Source organism: Rhinopithecus bieti, unplaced genomic scaffold, assembly GCF_001698545.2.
Source record: "Rhinopithecus bieti isolate Rb0 unplaced genomic scaffold, ASM169854v2 scaffold_3875, whole genome shotgun sequence".
NCBI classification, from domain to species: Eukaryota; Metazoa; Chordata; class Mammalia; order Primates; family Cercopithecidae; genus Rhinopithecus; species Rhinopithecus bieti.
In genome coordinates, this window is record NW_016804422.1 from 2,348,773 (window position 1) to 2,367,928 (window position 19,156).

Here is a 19,156-nt window from a genome sequence, read left to right on the forward strand (position 1 = left end):
TGACCTGGGAATTCTCTGTCCCCCTCTACCCTGGCCGGCACTACAGGGGGACCACAGGGGACCACTCCTGCACCAGCCCGTCTGTTTTCAGAGACCCTAGGAGTTGCTTCCCCCTGGCCTCCCACCCAGATTCCAGAGCTCCTGCTCTGATCTGGAAGATGTCTGCCCCCCACTCTGCTCTTATGGGGACCCGGAGAAGAGAGGTTTCTGCCCTCACCCTTGCATCACAGGGACCCTGGGGACTGCTCCTGCCCAACACAGGGGCTTCCTGCATTTCAGCCAGGCTTGCATTGTCAGGATCTGAGGGCTGCCCCTTTTCTGACCTCAGGGAGTTTGCCCCATCCCCTGCACCACGGGACCTGCCCGCCTTCCCCCCGCCCTGGGACCACAACTGGAAGATGACTGCCCTTCCACTCTGACCCCTGTCCTACTGTCTCTCTGGGACCACCGGGGTTGCCTCTGCTGCTCCCCAAGGGGTTCCTGCTCCCAACCCTGTGTTAGAAGGATCCCAAGGGCTGCCACACCCCTAGACTCAGGAATTCCTGCCTGCCCTCCCTCTCCCACACGCACCCTGCCCCCCATTTTCTTCCTCTCATAGGCATCCTGAAGAACCGGTTGCAATACCCACTGGTGCCACAGACCCGAGGCGCCCCTGAGCTGTCCTGGTGCCGTGCAGCCACCTTGGGCCACCGTGCTGTGCCAGCTGCCTCTTACGGTCGCATCTATGCTGGCAGGGGCACAGGCAGTCTTTCACAGCCAGCCAGCCGCTACTCTTCTAGAGAACAGCTGGACCTGCTCCTCCGGCGGCAACTGAGCCGTGAGGGACTAGAGGAGGCCCCTGACCCTGTTCTACATCCCCTGAGCCAGCCAGGGTCCCAGGAATGCATGGACGCTGCACCGGGCCGACTGGAGCCCAGAGATCGGGGCAGCACCCTGCCACGGAGGCAGCCACCCCGGGACTACCCTGGCGCCATGGCTGGCCGCTTCGGGTCACGGGATGCGCTGGACTTAGGGGCGCCTCGAGAGTGGTTGAGCACACTGCCCCCGCCCCGCTGCACCCGGGACCTTGATCCACAGCCCCCACCTCTGTCCCTGTCTCCCCAGCGGCAACTCTCAAGGGACCCCCTCTTGCCATCCCGGCCACTGGACTCTCTGTCTAGGAGTTCGAACTCTCGGGAGCGGCTGGACCAGATGCCTAGCCGGCACCCCTCACGAGAAGCCCTTGGGCCACCCCCACAGCTGCTCAGAGCTAGGGAGGACCCGGTCAGTGGCCCCAGCCATGGCCCCTCCACAGAGCAGTTGGACATTCTTTCTTCCATCCTTGCCTCTTTCAACTCCTCGGCCCTCTCCTCCATGCAATCTTCAGGCACACCCTCGGGCCCTCATACCACTGCCACACCTTCTGCCACAGCCTCTGTGCTTGGGCCCTCCACACCACGTTCCGCCACATCTCATAGCATCTCGGAGCTGTCGCCAGACTCAGAGTAAGTATGGTCCAGCCACCTGCTTGCACCCTCATCAGCTTAGGGCAACCTCCTGTGTGCCCTGCCCTGTGTTCTGCCACAGAAGGGGATGAGGGCTGGCAGACAGGTATGGGCTACCCCAGGCCCGGCACAGCCAGAGGGCCACAGGCTGGGGACAGGAATCTGGCAAGAAATGGGGGTTGTGACTAGCAGTGACTTGCTGGCTGTGTGACTGGGGCCAGCCAGCCTTCCCAGCACCTCCCAGGCTAAGGAGAAATAGGTGCCTTCCAATGTGTTGAGCTAGTGGAGGGGAGGGCAGGAGCTGAGGCCTAGAAGTGGGAGATGACCTGGAATATGCAAGGGGCAGGGAGGAGAGCAGGAGGCCTTGCTTGGGAAGCTTCGCCTAGGGGGTCTTATAGGACAAGGAGAGGCTGGAAGTGGTGCCAGGATATACCAGGCTGAAGAGTTTGCTTTGTTGAGGATAAATCATTCATTCATCGATGTATTCAGTCAATATTGAGTTCCTCCTGTCTGTGGACACTTTGGGGTGGGGCTCACAGGAACTGAGTTGGAACCTGGTTCATCTCAGGTGCCTATGAAGCATCTGTGGGGAAGGGGGTGGCAGACAGGCCCAGGAAGTAGTAGACCCAGGAAGTAGCTGGATACACAGGAGTCTGAGAGGGACTGGTGGGAGTGGGGAGGGACCAGGAGCTGCCAGGTCTTGTAAGCCAAGAAGAGAGTTGAGTTTCAAGGAGGAGAAACAGCTGGGTCAGGCTCTGGGGGTTTGTGGGGTAAGAGATGGCTTGGGGAGGAAGGGAGCCCTGGGGTGGGGCAGGGGACCAACAGAATTGACCAGGACCCAGGGCAGAGAGAGGACAAAGGAGGAAAGAGCAGGGGTTTGGGGGTCCTGGGGCCTGGGCACTGAGGGCTGCTGCGGGGTAGGGACCAGAGGGAGCTAACCCACTGCCTGGGTCCCCCTGCAGTCTAGCTTTGGGGTCTGGCTGTTTGGGAGGTAGACTAGGGACTGAGCAGGGGTTCAGGCTCTGGAGTCACAGAGGTTTGAGTTTGAGCTCTGTCTTACCTCACTAGCTGCGTGACCCTAGGCAGACGCAAGTCTTTCTGCGCCTCAGTTTTCTCATCTGTAAAGGAGTCTGTAGTAATAAACTCTTTGAGATGTGGAAACCTATGAGATAATATCTGTCAAGTGCTCAGCATAGCATCTGTACACAGTAGGTGCTCTTGAAGCACTCAGATAAAAGACCTGGGCAGCCAAGGAGCCTTGCTGAGTCTAGGGGCACGGAATGAAGGACACTGAGAACCCCAGAGTGGGCATGAAGGGGCTGGGGGCTAAGAGGCAAGAGCAATGGTGGAGGCAAGGGAAACAGCCAGGCCAAATGTGGTGGGGGAGTCCAGAGCTGCCTGACTCGGAGCCCTCTGGGCATCAATCTCTGATTTCCTCATGTGCCTCCAGAGTTCCCAGAAGTGAGGGTCACTCCTGAGGGGACGACGGCGTGGACAAGGAACAGCTGAGGGTGACAGAGGATCTAGGCTAACAGGAGCGACTCCAGGAGTGGGGGCAGATCCCAAGGCAGCCTCCTGCTCCCCAGTGGCGGGTGCCCCAGCTCTCCCTGGCGTGGCAGGGTTGAGGCTCCATGCGCATCTGTGAGCATGCGTGTGACAGGTGCAGAGAGCGGGGACTGGAGGGAGACTTTTATACGTTTTGTACCTTTGTAACCAGAGAGATGCTTATGTTATTTTTCAGCTTTTCTGTCTCCTGGGGGGTTTGAGGCTGGGCTGGGAGGGGGAGGGAGATAGAGGAAGAGATGCAGTTTGACCCCATTTGGGTCCTGAGCAAACCCTATGCTCATCTCTCTCTTCTTCCTGGGGTGGACTCAGATGGGTGGGACATATGCCTTCCTCCCCCTATTCTACCCCCAAGTTGATCTGAGTATCATCAGGGGCCCAAAGCACAGAATTGTCCTTTGCTTCTTCTTGAATGCCCCAAAGGCCAAACTTCTGGGGCTGGGGGATGGTCTTGGAAACAGGGGTCGTCTGACTTCCTCATGGGGGCTCACTCATGCCGCCCCTCCCGGTGGATGTGTGTGTTTATTATGTGGAGTCCCTGCCACTTACTGCCTTATGACCTAGGACTGATGCTGTGGGGTGCTGGTGGAGCAGCTGATGTCGTGTTTACAGAGCAAGGCTTCCCTGTCTCCCACGGGGAGGGGCTCGGGCCTCTAGTCAGACATTCCTGCAGAGGGTCGGTGGAGGGGTCATTCACCTGCCCCTGCAGCGAACAAAAGTTGTCTGTGGTGCCATTTGATTCCCTGACACTGCCCCCTGCTTGAATTGATTCTGAAGGTTAAGGTGGGAAGGTGAGCAAAGGGAGCAGAAACAAGGGAATTCAAGACCCAGAATGTAGGTGCCACTGCCTCCTATGTTTACAGGATCCTCCGTGGCCCTAGGCACCTGGGCTGCAGGAAGTGACTCCATTCCACTCCTTCTTTATTCCTTTAAAAAGGGAAAAGTGACTGTTACGACCCTGTTCACAAAACTCTTACTTTTGCTATTTTGTCTGCTGTCCAGAACTGGAGACTTTAAAATTTTGTTACTGTTTACAAGTCCAGATTCAAAAAATGTTTTTACTTTGTTTACAACTCAAAACTTTGAGCTTTTACACTTTGTTTACAGTAGAGATTTTTTTTCCCCTTTGTTTACAAGTGAAAGGTAGGGAAAGTAGGAGAGGGACTTGGGGGACCCACCTGTGAGGACCCTGACCTGGCCATCTTGAGGGGTTTTGTAACCCCCAGCTCTCCCAGGCCAAAGGTCAGCCTTGAGTCCCCAGACCTAGAAGACCTTGAGAGTAGGCGTCCTCTAACCACTGGGGAGAGTGGCTGTGCAGGGTTGGGGAGTGGTCTGTGCAGACACCTCCTCACCCACCACCCCATGCATACTCTTGGGAAGCAGTTTCCTGGGAGATTAGAAATTCTACTTCCCTGACTGGAGCTAAATCCCACCAGCCAGGACCCAAACTCTTACCCAGAAGGACCCCAGCTCTTGAAGGGCTGAATGGCCTGCTGGGGGTGGGAGGGTGAGTTTGCTATGTCCTAGGTTTCCTCGATGCCCCTCTCTGGGGGGTTCCCCTCCTCCAGCCCAGCGGCCCTCTGTCCTGTCTGTGTAAATTGTTCCGTGAAGCCGCGCTCTGTTTTGGGAATAAACTTCTATAGAAAACAGTTGTTGCCTTTTCCTGTTGGGGGCTGGGGAGGTAGGATGGCAGCTGTGAATGATTCAAGCCAGACTGACCTTTGGGAGGAATCTGAGCCCCTCCCAAGAATATCCAGCTATTTTTAGCCCATTTCATGGCAGATCTCTTTCACCTTGAAATCTGGCTCCTCACCTTGTGATTGGGGCTTGATGTTGGAGCACAGGTGCTGAGAATAAGGTGCTAAGGGAAACCTCCCCCCAGTCAAGGCAGCGGCACCAGGATTTCCTAATTCTTCAGGGTCTGCAGCCCTGGCCCGGCATTTTTTGCCCACACCTGGGTGAAACCAACCTGAGAAACTGCTCTTGCAGTTCCCGCCTTGCCCACCAACAGCACCGACCCCCACCATTCTCCTCGGCGGCCCGCGCAGGAACCTTCTGGGAGCGATGTCCGGACTATGCTTAGTGCAGCGGAGGGGATCCTCCAACCATTTCTGGCCTGGGTGGCCAGAGTTAAAGGGGAGGACTTGGGGATTGTCGGCTCCGGATCTCAAAGACATGCCTAGTCTCAGAAAGCCTGAGGGTGGCGCTCTCAGCTGGAGGCATGAGAAGCCCCACAGACCTGGATCCCCCACAAGTTAAGGCTGGGGTCCACCGGCCAGTGGAGTTTCCTTTTCCCTCTCCGTGAGTACCTTCCGCCGAGCCAGGACCTGGGATCAGCTCCAACCTACTCAAGGCCTCGGGGCGCGACTACGGCCAGCCCAGCGCGGGTGCTTAGTTCCAGTTCTGCAGTCCCATCCAGCTCGGGGCAGAGGGCCGGGCGAGCAGCGAGAGGCCTCATAGGCCGGGTCGCCAGGGTGGAAGCGGTTAAATCCTTCTTCTCCAGGCTCTCCCCGCCCGGGGCGCGCCACTTAGGTCCCGCCCCAGCGCGCTGATTGGCCCAAGCCTCCCCGTCCTGCCCCGGGATTAGCTCCCGGCAGCGCGCCGCCGGCCTCACTCGGTCCCGGCGACGCCTTCCGGAGCGTAGCGGCCTCTAGGCCGAGCAGCAGGAGCAGCCCGCGCCGGACAACGTGCGAGCCATGGGGCTGGCGGATGCGTCGGGGTGAGTTCAGAGCACAGCCCCGGTGGCCCCGCGCAAGCGCCTCGCTGGAGCAGGCCTTCACCGCTTGCGACGCTTGGGTTTACCTCTGCCGATTTTATGCAGGCGGCTGCCCCTCTGCAGCAAGGGCTGGGGGCGGGAGCCGGCGCGACCCCAGTCCCTTGGGCTGTGCGGAAAGCCGCTGGTGTGCCGCCCGAGGGCCATCACGGGCCACAGGGAGGCAGCTGCGTGCGGAGGAGCCCGGCCAGGAGATGTGCCGGCCGGGGTACGTGGGGGCCGGGAGTCCTTGGCTGCGGCCCGTGGACTAGCTGCTTTCAGCTGGGTCCCGAGTCCACCCAGCTCCACTGACCCCGGAGTGAGCGCTCCAGCCTTTCTGGCCCCAGTTGCCCTCCTACAGGGAGAGGCCAATGATCAAGGCTCCGCCCTCCAGGCGCGAGTCCCACGTTGTGGGGGGAGGAAGCTCTTTAAGAAAACCTGAATGACTCACGTAGGAAGGGAGAGGGGGCTCTAAGATCTCCTTGAGATAGCGGTCCCAAGAGTTTCTGAGGATCTTCCTTGCACCCGCTCCACACTCCCAACAGTACAGCCAGGTTAGAGGCCCTTCCCAGGTGAGTTCCTGTCCCTCAAATGGGATCCTCTCCCCAGGTCAGGGCTTTTCCTAGATCAGAACTTTCCTGACTGGTGAAAGCTTCCCCAACAGGCTAGAGTTTTCCCCCAGGTAAGATCCCTCTGTGAGATCTATTCCCAAGTGACAGCTTTTCCCCATTCCACGTGGGAGCCTCACCCCGGGTCAGAACTTCCCCTAAGAGAGAGTACCCCGGAAGTGAGAACCTTCTCCCTCTAGGTCTTCTCCTCCTATGTGGGATCTTTCTCTGACTTCAAGTAGTTGCCTCTGGGCAGAGGGAAGATTCCCCCTATGTCAGAACTTGCCTGGCTGGTAAAGATTCTCTGGTAGGTCAGAGATCCCTCTAGGTGAGATTGCCCTTGAAAGCTTCTATTCCCAGGTGAGCTCTTTCCCCCACTGCAAGTGGGTACTTCCCTTTCCAGGTGGGAGCGTCTCTAGGTGAGAGATTCCCACTGGAAAGAGCTCCTTCTCAGGTGAGAGCCAATCCTTGGCTTCCCCAGACCAGGCCTGAGCAGTGTACAACCTGGACCCTGGGGCTGGAGGCCCAAGGGCAAGGTTGGCCCCAACACTTTCCTTCCCTTAGAGGGGAGGGTCTCATCTGAGGCCTGAGGCTTGGGAAAGGAGTTGCTTGAGGAGCTGGAGCCCTGGTCCCTGGTTTGCTGGACCCCTTCCCTGAGTGTGCTCTCAGCCAGCAGTGGGCTCCCGGGGCAGCTGGAGGAGGACCTGGGGACTGGACAGGGATTGATTAGGGGAGAGGGATTGCGGTGGGAGGGAGCAGCCTGGGACATGGACTGTTAGAGCGTTCAGCACTGGGCAGCCACATCTCGGCTGGAGGTATAGATAGTGCTCATCCTGCAGTCCCTACTTGGGGGACTTTGTCCTAGAAAGAGGCTTTCTCACCAGCCAAAGTTCAGGTCTGAGTTTGGGCATATGGCCCACAGATGCCAGCTGGGGGCTGGAATACTGTACCTTGATCTTAGGGCCCGGAAAAATCAGGTAGGTAACTCTCTGGTCCTAGGTGGAAGTGTAGGGGAGGTTGGGCCAGGGGTGCCCTCACTGTCTCTCTCTGGTCTTGCCACCCCAGACCGAGGGACACGCAGGCACTGCTGTCTGCAACACAAGCAATGGAGCTGCGGAGGCGAGACTACCACATGGAACGGCCGCTGCTGAACCAGGAGCATTTGGAGGAGCTGGGGCGCTGGGGCTCAGCACCTAGGACCCGCCAGTGGCGGACCTGGTTGCAGTAAGGCCAAGATTGGGGCTTGGGGTTGCTGGCAGGGCCCAGGTAGCCCCTGTTCCTGACACTCACCTACCCCTCATATCATGTCCCCAGGTGCTCCCATGCTCGGGCCCGTGCCCTTCTGCTCCAACACCTCCCGGTTTTGGTCTGGTTACCCCGGTATCCTGTGCGTGACTGGCTCCTAGGTGACCTTTTATCTGGCATGAGTGTGGCCATCATGCAGCTTCCACAGGGTGAGCCGCCTTCAGTGCATTGGCCTGGAAACCCTGTGGTCTGTGATGCTCAAAACTGGGGCCATGACCTCTACCTTGGAACTATGGCACCTAACCCAGGGCTGGGATTCCCCTATCGTTTCAAGATCTGCTCTCCAGGCCCGCACTGCTACCATTCTACTCCTAGGCTTGGCCTACGCCTTCCTGGCTGGATTGCCCCCCGTGTTCGGCCTCTATAGCTCCTTCTACCCTGTCTTCGTCTACTTCCTGTTTGGCACTTCCCGGCACATCTCCGTGGGTAAGTGGAGGCAGGCCTAGCCTTCCAGGAGGATGCCCACATCCATCGTGGAGGGCAGGGTGAGGGGGTGCTGAGCAGGGCAGGAGTGGCTGGGGAAGAGGGCAGCATTGGTGCTGCATCCCTGGGCTAGCCCATGAGTCATACCCAGGCAGAACTAAACCCCTGACTGTAGGACCACAGAGGCAGGGGACCTCATAGCCCTGGCTCCAGGAAGATGTGAGTGGGCGAGGCAGCCCAAGGGGCCTGGAACTTGGCAGAGGCCTGAGCAGCCTGAAGCAAGCCCTGACCTCTTCCCTACCCCACAGAGCCTCTGTGCCCCTGGACCAGTAGACATAGGTGAGACAGGGTAGATGAGGCAGGGCCAGCATTTCTAGCCACGCTTAAGGGCCCGTGAGCTCAGGGTTCACTCCTGGCCTGGCCAAACCTGAACCACCAGCACTGTCCCTGTTCATGCAGCCATAATCTGAGGACATTTGTCCAGAACTGGAAGTCTCCTGGCCTGTCTCTTAGGACCAGGGCTCCAGCGCAGGACAGTGTCCTCTCCCCTTCAGACCTGCCCCGTGCCGTCCTTACAGGGACCTTTGCTGTCATGTCTGTGATGGTGGGCAGTGTGACAGAATCCCTGGCCCCGCAGACCTTGAACGACTCCCCTATCAATGAGACAACCAGAGACGCTGACCCGGTGCAGGTGGCTTCCACACTCAGTGTCCTGGTCGGCCTCTTCCAGGTGTGAAACAGTCAGGAGTGTGTGTCCCCCACCACTTCTGCTCCTGCCACTGCCCCGTCTGCATTCCCCTGAGTGCTGACCATCGTCGTCCTCTTGCCATCCACTCATCCCACTCCCATCCCACTTGCCCTGTGCTCCTCATCAGCTACCCCAGGACCCCTGCCTGTTCTGACTGCCCCTGGCCACCCCACAGGTGGGGCTGGGCCTGATCCACTTCGGCTTCCTGGTCACCTACCTGTCAGAGCCTCTTGTCCGAGGCTATACCACAGCTGCAGCTGTGCAGGTCTTCGTCTCACAGCTCAAGTATGTGTTTGGTCTCCATCTGAGCAGCCACTCTGGGCCACTGTCCCTCATCTATGTGAGTGAGGGCGGGGGGAGGGAGGGGTAGGTGTGCCCCATGGCCTTGACCGCTGGCTGTGACCTGGCCTCTCCTCAGACAGTGCTGGAGGTCTGCCGGAAGCTGCCCCAGAGCAAGGTTGGCACAGTGGTCACTGCAGCCGTGGCTGGGGTTGTGCTCGTGGTGGTGAAGCTGTTGAATGACAAGCTGCAGCGGCAGCTGCCCATGCCGATACCCGGGGAGCTGCTCATGGTTCGAGGGCCAGAAAGTGGGGGGCAGGGGAGAAGGGAAGGACAGTCTGGGTCTCTGCCACGTGGGCAGCCTCCTGTATTTGAAGGCCAGCTGGAGGGGGACTGGGAGGGTTCTTGGGTATTGTGGGGGGCACAGCAGAAAGCCCCTGTGTTGGTTTCTTCCTGCCCCTGACAGCATCTCCCCATAGTGGAAATGGTGTTGCCCGTCTCTCACTCTATGTGACTTTTTCCCACCTCTGAAGAAGGTTTTGCCCAGTGTCTCCCTCCTCACCCCACAGTGGTTTACATGTCCCCTGACCATGATGCCAGCACCTGCCTCCCTGACTCTGTCTTCTCCCACAGCTCATCGGGGCCACAGGCATCTCCTATGGCATTGGTCTGAGGGACGGATCTGAGGTAGATGTCGTGGGCAACATCTCTGCAGGGTGAGCTCTGGCCTCCGTCAGGTCAGGGAGGGTTGGGCAGCCAGGCCAGGACCTTGCTTTGGCCTCACAGATGCCTCTCACAGGCTGGTGCCCCCAGTGGCCCCCAACACCCAGCTGTTCTCAAAGCTCGTGGGCAGCGCCTTCACCATCGCTGTGGTTGGGTTCGCCATTGCCATCTCGCTGGGGAAGATCTTCGCCCTGAGGCATGGCTACCGGGTGGACAGCAACCAGGTCTGGGTGATGCAGGATGTGTAGGAGGCATCCAAGTATATGGAGGCGCCAGCAACGGGTGGGGGAGGAACAGGTGGAACATGGGGAGACAGCAGATGTGTTGAGGCCACGTAGGGGACTGAGGATGGGAGAGTAGGACGTGTGGGGCAGCATCCAGTCTCTGGGGGCCGCTTGGTGGGGATGGAGATTGAGGATACACAGGCCTAGACACAGTGGGACAGTGACAGAAGTGGGACTTCTAGGAAGTCTCCTCACACCCACACTGCCCCCCGTCAGGAGCTGGTGGCCCTGGGCCTCAGTAACCTCATTGGAGGCATCTTCCAGTGCTTCCCCGTGAGTTGCTCTATGTCTCGGAGCCTGGTACAGGAGAGCACCGGGGGCAACTCGCAGGTGGGCTTTGGGTGTGGGCATGGGTGTGGACATGCCTTGCCTGGGGAAGGGGGTCTCGCCCCTGCTCATCCCCTCCCCCAACAGGTTGCTGGAGCCATCTCTTCCCTTTTCATCCTCCTCATCATTGTCAAACTTGGGGAACTCTTTCGTGACCTGCCCAAGGTGAGCCCCCACCCAGCCAGGCTTCAGGTCTTGGCCAGGCCAGGACTCAGATCAGCCAGTCTAGGTTCAGGTAAGGGGTGGGGACACAAGGTTAGGTCCTGTTTTTCAAGGCTGAGATCTTCAAGGTGAGATTTGGAGACAAAGGTCAGGGGCTGGGTGGGGGTTTGTGTCTGGGGTTCTGCCTGAGTGCTTGGGCTTAATCTGGCCATGCCTCGATGGGGAGGGTTGACGGCATCGGGTGCCCTCAATGGCCCCTGGCGGCACTGTTCCCACCCCAGGCGGTCCTGGCGGCCATCGTCATTGTGAACCTGAAGGGCATGCTGCGGCAGCTCAGCGACGTGTGTTCCCTCTGGAAAGCCAATCGGGCAGATCTGGTGAGTGCCCTGGGAGCCCGGGGCAGGGACTGGGCAGCCCCATGGCTCCTCGCCACCCTCCGACTGCTGCCCGCTGTTCTCAGCTCATCTGGCTGGTGACCTTCGCGGCCACCATCCTGCTGAACATGGACCTTGGCCTGATGGTTGCGGTCGTCTTCTCCCTGCTGCTTGTGGTGGTCCGGACACAGATGTGAGTCCCCCATGTTGGTCCCCTCATTCCAGCTAGTGAGGGAGTGCCACAGGGCTCCCCGCAGCTTTCCCCACATCTCTGGGGGACTTCAGGCTCCTTTGGACCCCTCTGTTATCCCCTTTTTCTGCCCCCTCTTCTTGCATTCTTTCTCTCCTCCACAGGCCCCACTACTCTATCCTGGGGCAGGTGCCAGACACGGATATTTACAGAGATGTGACAGAGTACTCAGAGGTGAGTGGCAGGGTCTGAGCGGGACGACGTGGATGGGGAGATGGAGGAAGAATGAGACTTTGTGGATTCGTTCCACACTTGGCCAGGGCACTGGGGGCTGAGGACACTTTGGTTTGGTCTTTGGGATTTCAAGGGAGGAGTTTGGGTCTACGACCCCCTCTAGAGGTATGAAGGCACAGAGGGAGAGTGGACAGAGATGGGTCTGGGGCTGGAGAGGGGTCTGTCATGGAGTCAATAGCACAAGCTCTACCTGCAGAGCAGCCCTGGGTCAGAGAGCCAGAGTGGCAGCTCTCTGGGGCACCAGGACGGAAGGGAGGCATTTCCTGATCTGATCAGAGGGGTTACTAAGTCCTCAGTCATCCATTTATCTCCTGAGAGGTCTTGGGCCAAGTGCTAGGAACATAGGTGGGGGGCTCTGGAATAAAACAAGGCTGTTCCCTGCAACATGGGTGCAGTGCGATTAGGCAGTGTGGGGAGGAACTAAGGGGTCTGAGACATGGGAGAGGATGAGGGGGGCAGCCCAGCCCTTACCATGCAGGCCTGGAGCCCAGCAGAGACCTAGGCTGTGACCTGAATGGGGTGGGAGGTGGGGAAGGTCTGGTTTGTGTGACAGCCTAGGAGGACCTCTGGGTGCAGAAAACAGATCACAAGGCAGGGGTTGGAAACCCAAGAGAAAGGTTAAGAGCCTGTGAAGGCTGCCTGGGTGGGGGCAGGAGAGGTGGGGAGGGAGAGGCATGGTGCAGGAATGGGGATGACACCACCGGGCTCGTGGCCCAAGCCCCTGGGAGGGCCTGGACTGCAGCCTGGGGAGCAGAGGGCTGGGCGGTGGCAGGCACTGGGCACACTAGGGAAGGAAAGGCAGGAGAACAGGATGCAGCCCGGAGAGAGGAGATTCAGCCACCACCAGTTCTGCCTCATCCCCAGGCCAAGGAAGTCCCGGGGGTGAAGGTCTTCCGCTCCTCGGCCACCGTGTACTTTGCCAATGCTGACTTCTACAGTGATGCGCTGAAGCAGAGGGTGAGGTGGAGTCCCCAGGATGGGTGTCAGGCCCCAGCTCCCCGAGAGCTCACCAACCCTTCTCTGATGTTTGCCTCCAGTGCGGTGTGGATGTCGACTTCCTCATCTCCCAGAAGAAGAAACTGCTCAAGAAGCGGGAGCAGCTGAAGCTGAAGCAACTGCAGAAAGAGGAGAAGCTTCAGAAACAGGCAGGGTCCCTTTTGTCTGGTGACCCCCATCTGCTGCCCCCTGCTCCCTGCCCCAGCCTTTCTCCTGGCCTCCCGACTCCTCCCTCATCCTCACTCCTCATCCCTTCCCCTTTCTCTCTCATGCTCTCAGGGGCCCTGCCTCACTACCCTAGCAGGTCCAGGCTCTAGGTCACATTTTGTTTCTCTCCCATCATCTGAACCAGTGACAGTGTGAACCGTCACAGTCCTCTTCCCTTTCATGGCTGTTCCAGGAGCTTCAGCCTGGTTGCTGCAGGTCCCACAGCTTCTGGTCCTGGCCCACCTACCTGACCAACACCAGGGGGCATCACCAGGCCTACATGACATGTCTGTCATGGCAGCCAGGATAGCTGTTTCCCATTCCCTGTCTTCTCTGGTATAGGCTGCCTCCTCCAAGGGCACTTCAGTTTCCATTAATGTCAACACCAGCCTTGAAGACATGAGGAGCAACAACGTTGAGGACTGCAAGGTGATGGTGAGGCTGGAGGTGGGAGAGGAGGGGACAGCTGTGAGCTGCAGAGATGCAGGATCCACATGTCTCATGAGGAGTGCCATGGACCCAGCAGCTGTGGGCCAATGGCAGGAGGAGTTGGGGCTGGATCAGATATTCTGCAGGGAAATTCATGATAAGCCACAGAATCTAGGCTTAGATTCTCAGGCCTAGATGAAGACCTTGAATTTGTAGATGCCACAAGACTCCCCCTGAGTCTGCTTATGGGTAGAGGAAAGGGATTGGGTGTATGGGAGAAAATCAAGGGGTCAAAGGCAGGCTGTGGTGGTGCGCACCTGCAGTCCCAGCTCTTTGGGATGCTAAGGCGGGAAAATCATTTGAGCCCAGGAGCTCAGAGCTGCAGTGCGCTCTAATGGTGCCTGTGAATAACCACTACATTCAGCCTGGACAGTGAAGCAAGACCTCATCTCTAAAAAAATATATAGGGGTCAAAGAGGATGCCAAACTTAGAGACTCAGACAGGGCAGGGTGCTGAGGTGTCTGCGTGTGTTTCATGTGGATGCCTGTGTCTATTCTGGCCTGCTCCTGGGCCCCTCCCCACTCAGCCCTGGCTGATGAGAATGGGACAGGGTCTCCCAGCACCGTCCTTTCTCATGTCCCTGTGCAGCCTCGGCCCAGGAGGTAGCAGAGCATGTCTGGGTGTGCCCTCCTGAGTGTCCCCATACATCTGTCCTTCCTATCTTTGCATACCTATGTGACTCCCCCGTGTTTGTGTCCTTATGTGTCCCATGCATGCTCCCCATCTGACCTTGCGTGTTCCCACATGTCTGTGTGTGGCCAGTCCTGCCTTCACCCTCTCATGGGTGGCCCTGGCAGCATGTCTGGCTCCCCAGCAGGTGGGCCCAGGAGATAAGATGGAAGATGCAACAGCCAATGGTCAAGAAGACTCCAAGGCCCCAGATGGGTCCACACTGAAGGCCCTGGGCCTGCCTCAGCCAGACTTCCACAGCCTCATCCTGGACCTGGGTGCCCTCTCCTTCGTGGACACTGTGTGCCTCAAGAGCCTGAAGAATGTAAGGACGGGGGCAGGCCAAGGCCCCTCGAGCTTCCCCACTGACCCTGTAATTTGCCCTGAGAGCATTCTGAGACTCTGACTCCCCAAACCCTCAAAGCTCCCCATCTAAACTCCCTCCCCAAGCCTGCCCGAGCCCCCCTCTACATCCCTGAGCCTCCCTCTGAGGCTGGCCCCCTTTTCCGCTACAGATTTTCCACGACTTCCGGGAGATCGAGGTAGAGGTGTACATGGCGGCCTGCCACAGTGAGTAGGGTGGGAACAGCAGGAGGGACCCGGGAAGAGGGTAGGATGCTTTTGGCCAAGGGTTTTTCCAAGTAGCACAAGGAAAAAGTCTTTCTCTGGAACTGGAGGTCAGAGGTGTCCCGGGAGACAGGAGTCCAGGGTTACAAGTGATGTGGATTCAGCTGGAGCCTCAGGTGGTGAGGTCAGGGCATTCTGTTTTCTCCTGGGAGTTGAGTTCCTGGAGGTTCTGAGAGTCAGGGGAGGCCTACTTCTTGCCCACAGGCCCTGTGGTCAGCCAGCTTGAGGCCGGGCACTTCTTCGATGCATCCATCACCAAGAAGCATCTCTTTGCTTCTGTCCATGATGCTGTCACCTTTGCCCTCCAACACCCGAGGCCTGTCCCCGACAGCCCTGTTTCGGTGAGCCTACCTCTGGCCCGCTGAGCTCTTTTTTGTTAATCTATTGCTTCTCCCCACCCTGGGTCCAGCTCCAGGGAGTCTTTCCTGGTGGCCATGGCTCTGTCCCCAGTGGGCCCAGTGCTTTCCCCGCTGTCTTTGGATAAAGCTGTTCCTAGGGGTGAGGGTTGGTCTGTGTCCTTTGGAAACTGGAGCCCCCCCCCCTCTGCCCACTCAGGTCACCAGACTCTGAACATGCTGCATCCTGCCCGAGACTGTACCTCTGGAGGTTGTGACAGGGCACCCTTGAGAAGCCCCTCAACCCTGGGCCGCCTCCAGGTGCTACCCAGGAGTCCCCTCCATGTACACACACACAACTCAGGGAAGGAGGTCCTGGGACTCCAAGTTCAGTGCTCCAGGTCTGGGACAGGGCCTGCAGTCAGGCTGGCAGTGGCCGGGTACGGGGAGGGAACCGGTGCATATTTAGACTCAGGAATAAAGATTTGTCTGCTCAACTCCAGGCTCTGCTGTGGCTTGGTGGGGCCCCGGTGGTGGGTGGTCCACAGCTGTGGCTGCTGACCCTTCCTGTGCCCTGAAGGTGAGACGGGGTAGAAGGTGTAGGAAAGACGCGGGAGGTCAGGGTACACAGTGGGGGCGTTGTGGAGGCATCCCCTGTTTAGGTCTCTCCCCAGCCATGCATAGCCCTCACTCCCTGTCTCCTCAGCTGTGAAATAGTTGGAACCAGAGCTGCTTCTCAGGAATAATTCACTCTTGGGAATATCCGATAAGGCACAGGGCAGTGTGGATGCCAACGGGCAGTCCCTGGAGGATACAGAGTGAACACCTAAGAGCAGCTGTTTCCCCACACTGCTACTCTATGCTTAAGAATAAGCATGACCGGGCTGGGCACGGTGGTTCACACCTGTAATCCCAGCACTTTGGGAGGCAGAGGCGGGTGGATCACTTGATGTCAGGCGTTCGAGAACATCCAGGCCAACATGGTGAAACCCCGCCTCTACTAAAAATACAAAAGTTAGTCGGGCGTGGTGGTGCATACCTGTAATCCCAGCTACTCGGGAAGCTGAGGCACGAGAATCACTTGAACTTGGGAGGCAGAAGTTGCAGCGAGCAGAGATCATGCCACTGCATGGGTGACAGATAGATCACCTGGGCTTGGTAGAACACTGTCAGCCAAGGAGTGTGTGTTGATTTCTGCCATTAAATGCCGACATCTGGGCATGTGACCCAGCAGGCAGTGGGGCGTTGGGTCAGCTGACACAGTGATGGCAGGGGAGGGACCAGGTCCTGGGATCTGTTTGGTCCTCAGTGTACTACTGTTCATTTGTAGAGCGTGAGTGGTCACAGTTCTTGTTTCATGGGTTGCTTAGTGAATATTAAATGAGTAGATGCCGAGCCTATAATCCCAGCACTTCGGGAGGCCCGAGGCAGGTGAAACCCCATCTCTACTAAAAATACAAAAATGAGCTGGGCATGGTGCCAGGTGCCTGTAATCCCAGCTACTGGGAAGGCTGAGGTGGGAGGATCGATTGAACCCAAGAGGTGGAGGTTGCAGTGAGTTGAAATCGTGCTGGAGGGAGCTGCACTCCAGCTTGTGTGACAGAGCAAGACCCTGTCTCAAAGATAAATAAATGAGGAAATGCCGGGAAATGCTTAGAACAATGCTGGGCTCAGGTCCTCTGCTCCAAACATGTGAGCGCTGCTGTTCATCAGGTCTGAGCAGGTGCCAGGCCCTCTGCTGGGGTCTGGGCACCATCCTGAGCATGGACAGAGGCCACCCTGCCCTTCAAATCACAGAGACACCCTTGCCTGGCTCTGTTTTATCATGGCCTGTGTTGGTGCCTGGCACCATCATCCCCACCACCCCCATTCATGGCCTAGAAGCTCAGCCCCAGGAAATAAGAGCTTTTATTTATTCTGTCACACCACATCCTAGCATCACAAATGGTGCCTGGCAGCTGCTCTGTAAATATTGTTTGAATGAAGCTTATATGTTGGAGAGGGCAGTAGATCTCAAACAGGAAATTTCAGGTAGTTAGAAATGCTTTGAAGAAAATAAAGCAGGGTCACGTGATAGAGGTCATATGTTACCCAAGATGTTCATGGGAGGGAGCTCAGCAGGTGACCCTGAAACTGAAACTTCAGCCATAAGAAGGTGACTTTCTAGGCGTGGGGAGCAGTGGGGGTATTGAGGGAGGCAGGGGCAGCATGAGCTGAGGTGAGAGGGTGAGGGGACCTCACAGTCCAGGGGGAGCCTTCGGGCTTTGTTCTGACAGTGGGGGAGCTGCCTGTGGATTTGGATCCCACATCTTCGAGCACTCACTCAACTGTGATGTGGACTGTGGGGCTGAGGCTGGGTGTGGGGGACCTGCGAGTTTGGTCAGCCTACAGAGGTGATGCCCCTGGTGGAAAGCAAAAGGTTTTAGGTGCCATGTCAATTTTTTTTTTTTTTTTTTGAGACGGAGTCTCGCTCTGTCCCCTGGGCTGGAGTGCAGTGGCCGGATCTCAGCTCACTGCAAGCTCCGCCTCCCAGGTTTACACCATTCTCCTGCCTCAGCCTCCCTGAGTAGCTGGGACTACAGGCGCCTGCCACCTCGCCCGGCTAGTTTTTTGTATTTTTTTTAGTAGAGACGGGGTTTCACCGTGTTAGCCAGGATGGTCTCGATCTCCTGACTTCGTGATCCGCCCGTCTCGGCCTCCCAAAGTGCTGGGATTACAGGCTGGAGCCACCGCGCCCGGCCGCCTTTTTTTTTTTTTTTAAATCGGCTCTTGCTCTGTCCCCCGGACTGGAGTGCAGTGCTGTGATCACCACTCTCTACAGCATTGACCTCCTGGGTTCAAGCGATCTTCCTGCCTCAGCCTCCTAAGTAGCTGGGACTACAGGCATACACCACCACACCCAGCTAGTTTCCCCCCTCCCCCAAAAAAAGATGGAGTCTCACTGTATCGCCCAGGCCAGAGTGCAATGGTACGATCTTGGCTCACTGCAACCTCCACCTCCCGGGTTCAAATGATTCTCCTATCTCAGCCTTCTGAGTAGCTGGGATTACAGGCATCCACCATCATGCCCAGCTCATTTTTGTAGAGACGAAGTTTCACCATGTTGGCCAGGCTGGTCTTGAACTCTTGACCTCAAGTGATCCTCCTGCCTCGGCCTCCCAAAGTGTTGGGATTACAGGCGTGAGCTACCGCACCCAGCCCCAGCTAGTTTTTGTTTGTTTGCTTGTTTTTTGAGACGGAGTCTCGCTCTGTCGCCCAGGCCAGAGTGCAGTGGCATGATCTTGGCTCACTGCAACCTCCGCCTCCCGGGTTTAAGCAATTCTCCTACCTCAGCCTCCTGAGTAGCTGGGACTACAGGGGGTGTGCCAGCATGTCCAGCTAATTTTTTTTTTTTTTGTATTTTTAGTAGAGACAGGGTTTCACCATTTAGCCAGGATGGTCTCGATCTCCTGACATCGTGATCCGCCCGCCTCAGCCTCCTGAAGTGCTGGAATTACAGGCTTGAGCCACTGCACCCGGCCTTTTATTTATTTATTTATTTTGAGATGGAGTTTTGCTATTGTTGCCCAGGCTGGAGTGCAATGGCACGATCTCGGCTCACTGCAACCTCCACCTTCCAGTTCAAGTGATTCCCCTGCCTCAACCTCCTGAGTAACTGGGATTACAGGCATGTACCACCACGCCCGGCTATTTTAGTAGAGACAGGGTTTCTCCATGTTGGTCAGTCTGGTCTCAAGCTCCCGACCTCAGGTGATCCGGCTGCCTTGGCCTCCCAAAGTGCTGGGATTACAGGCCTGAGCCATGGCACCCGGCCTAGTTTTTTAAAAAAAGTTTGTAAGGTCGGGTGTGGTGGCTCACACCTGTAATCCCAGCACTTTGGAAGGCCAAAGTGGGTGGATCACCTGAGGTCAGGAGTTAGAGACCAGCCTGGCCAACATGGTGAAACCCTGTCTCTACTAAAAATACAAAAATTGGGGCTGGGTACAGTGGCTCAAGCCTGTAATCCCAGTGCTTTAGAAGGCCAAGGTGGGTGGATCATGAGGTCAGGAGATTGAGACCATCCTAGCTAATACGGTGAAACCCCACCTTTACTAAAAATACAAAAAATTAGCCAGGTGTGGTGGTGCATGCCTGTAATCCTAGCTACTCGGGAGGCTGAGGCAGGAGAATCATTTGAACCAGGGAGGCGGAGGTTTTGGTGAGCTGAGATTGCACCACTGCACTCCAGCCTGGGTGAGAGGGCAAGAGTCTGTCCCAAAAAAAAAAAAAAATCGTAGATGGGTTGTTACTGTGTTTCCTAGACTGGGCTCAAATTC

General features: G+C 57.4%; 1 protein-coding gene across 1 annotated transcript in view; it reads left to right on the forward strand.

Annotated features, from left to right (window-relative positions):
- LOC108526934 (cadherin EGF LAG seven-pass G-type receptor 3) overlaps positions 1-15,786 on the forward strand; it is a 48,130-nt gene extending 32,344 nt beyond the window's left edge. The window contains 21 exon segments of the mRNA XM_017867949.1: positions 599-1,484; positions 7,473-7,631; positions 7,722-7,861; positions 8,028-8,138; positions 8,714-8,865; positions 9,059-9,223; positions 9,302-9,454; positions 9,796-9,878; positions 9,962-10,109; positions 10,386-10,499; positions 10,584-10,661; positions 10,940-11,035; positions 11,119-11,225; positions 11,387-11,456; positions 12,381-12,473; positions 12,554-12,661; positions 13,062-13,154; positions 14,024-14,203; positions 14,394-14,448; positions 14,710-14,846; positions 15,525-15,786. Coding sequence (XP_017723438.1) covers positions 599-1,484; positions 7,473-7,631; positions 7,722-7,861; positions 8,028-8,138; positions 8,714-8,865; positions 9,059-9,223; positions 9,302-9,454; positions 9,796-9,878; positions 9,962-10,109; positions 10,386-10,499; positions 10,584-10,661; positions 10,940-11,035; positions 11,119-11,225; positions 11,387-11,456; positions 12,381-12,473; positions 12,554-12,661; positions 13,062-13,154; positions 14,024-14,203; positions 14,394-14,448; positions 14,710-14,846; positions 15,525-15,662 — 3,266 coding nt within the window. The 3' untranslated portion in view covers positions 15,663-15,786.
- Positions 15,787-19,156: the final 3,370 nt, after the last annotated feature.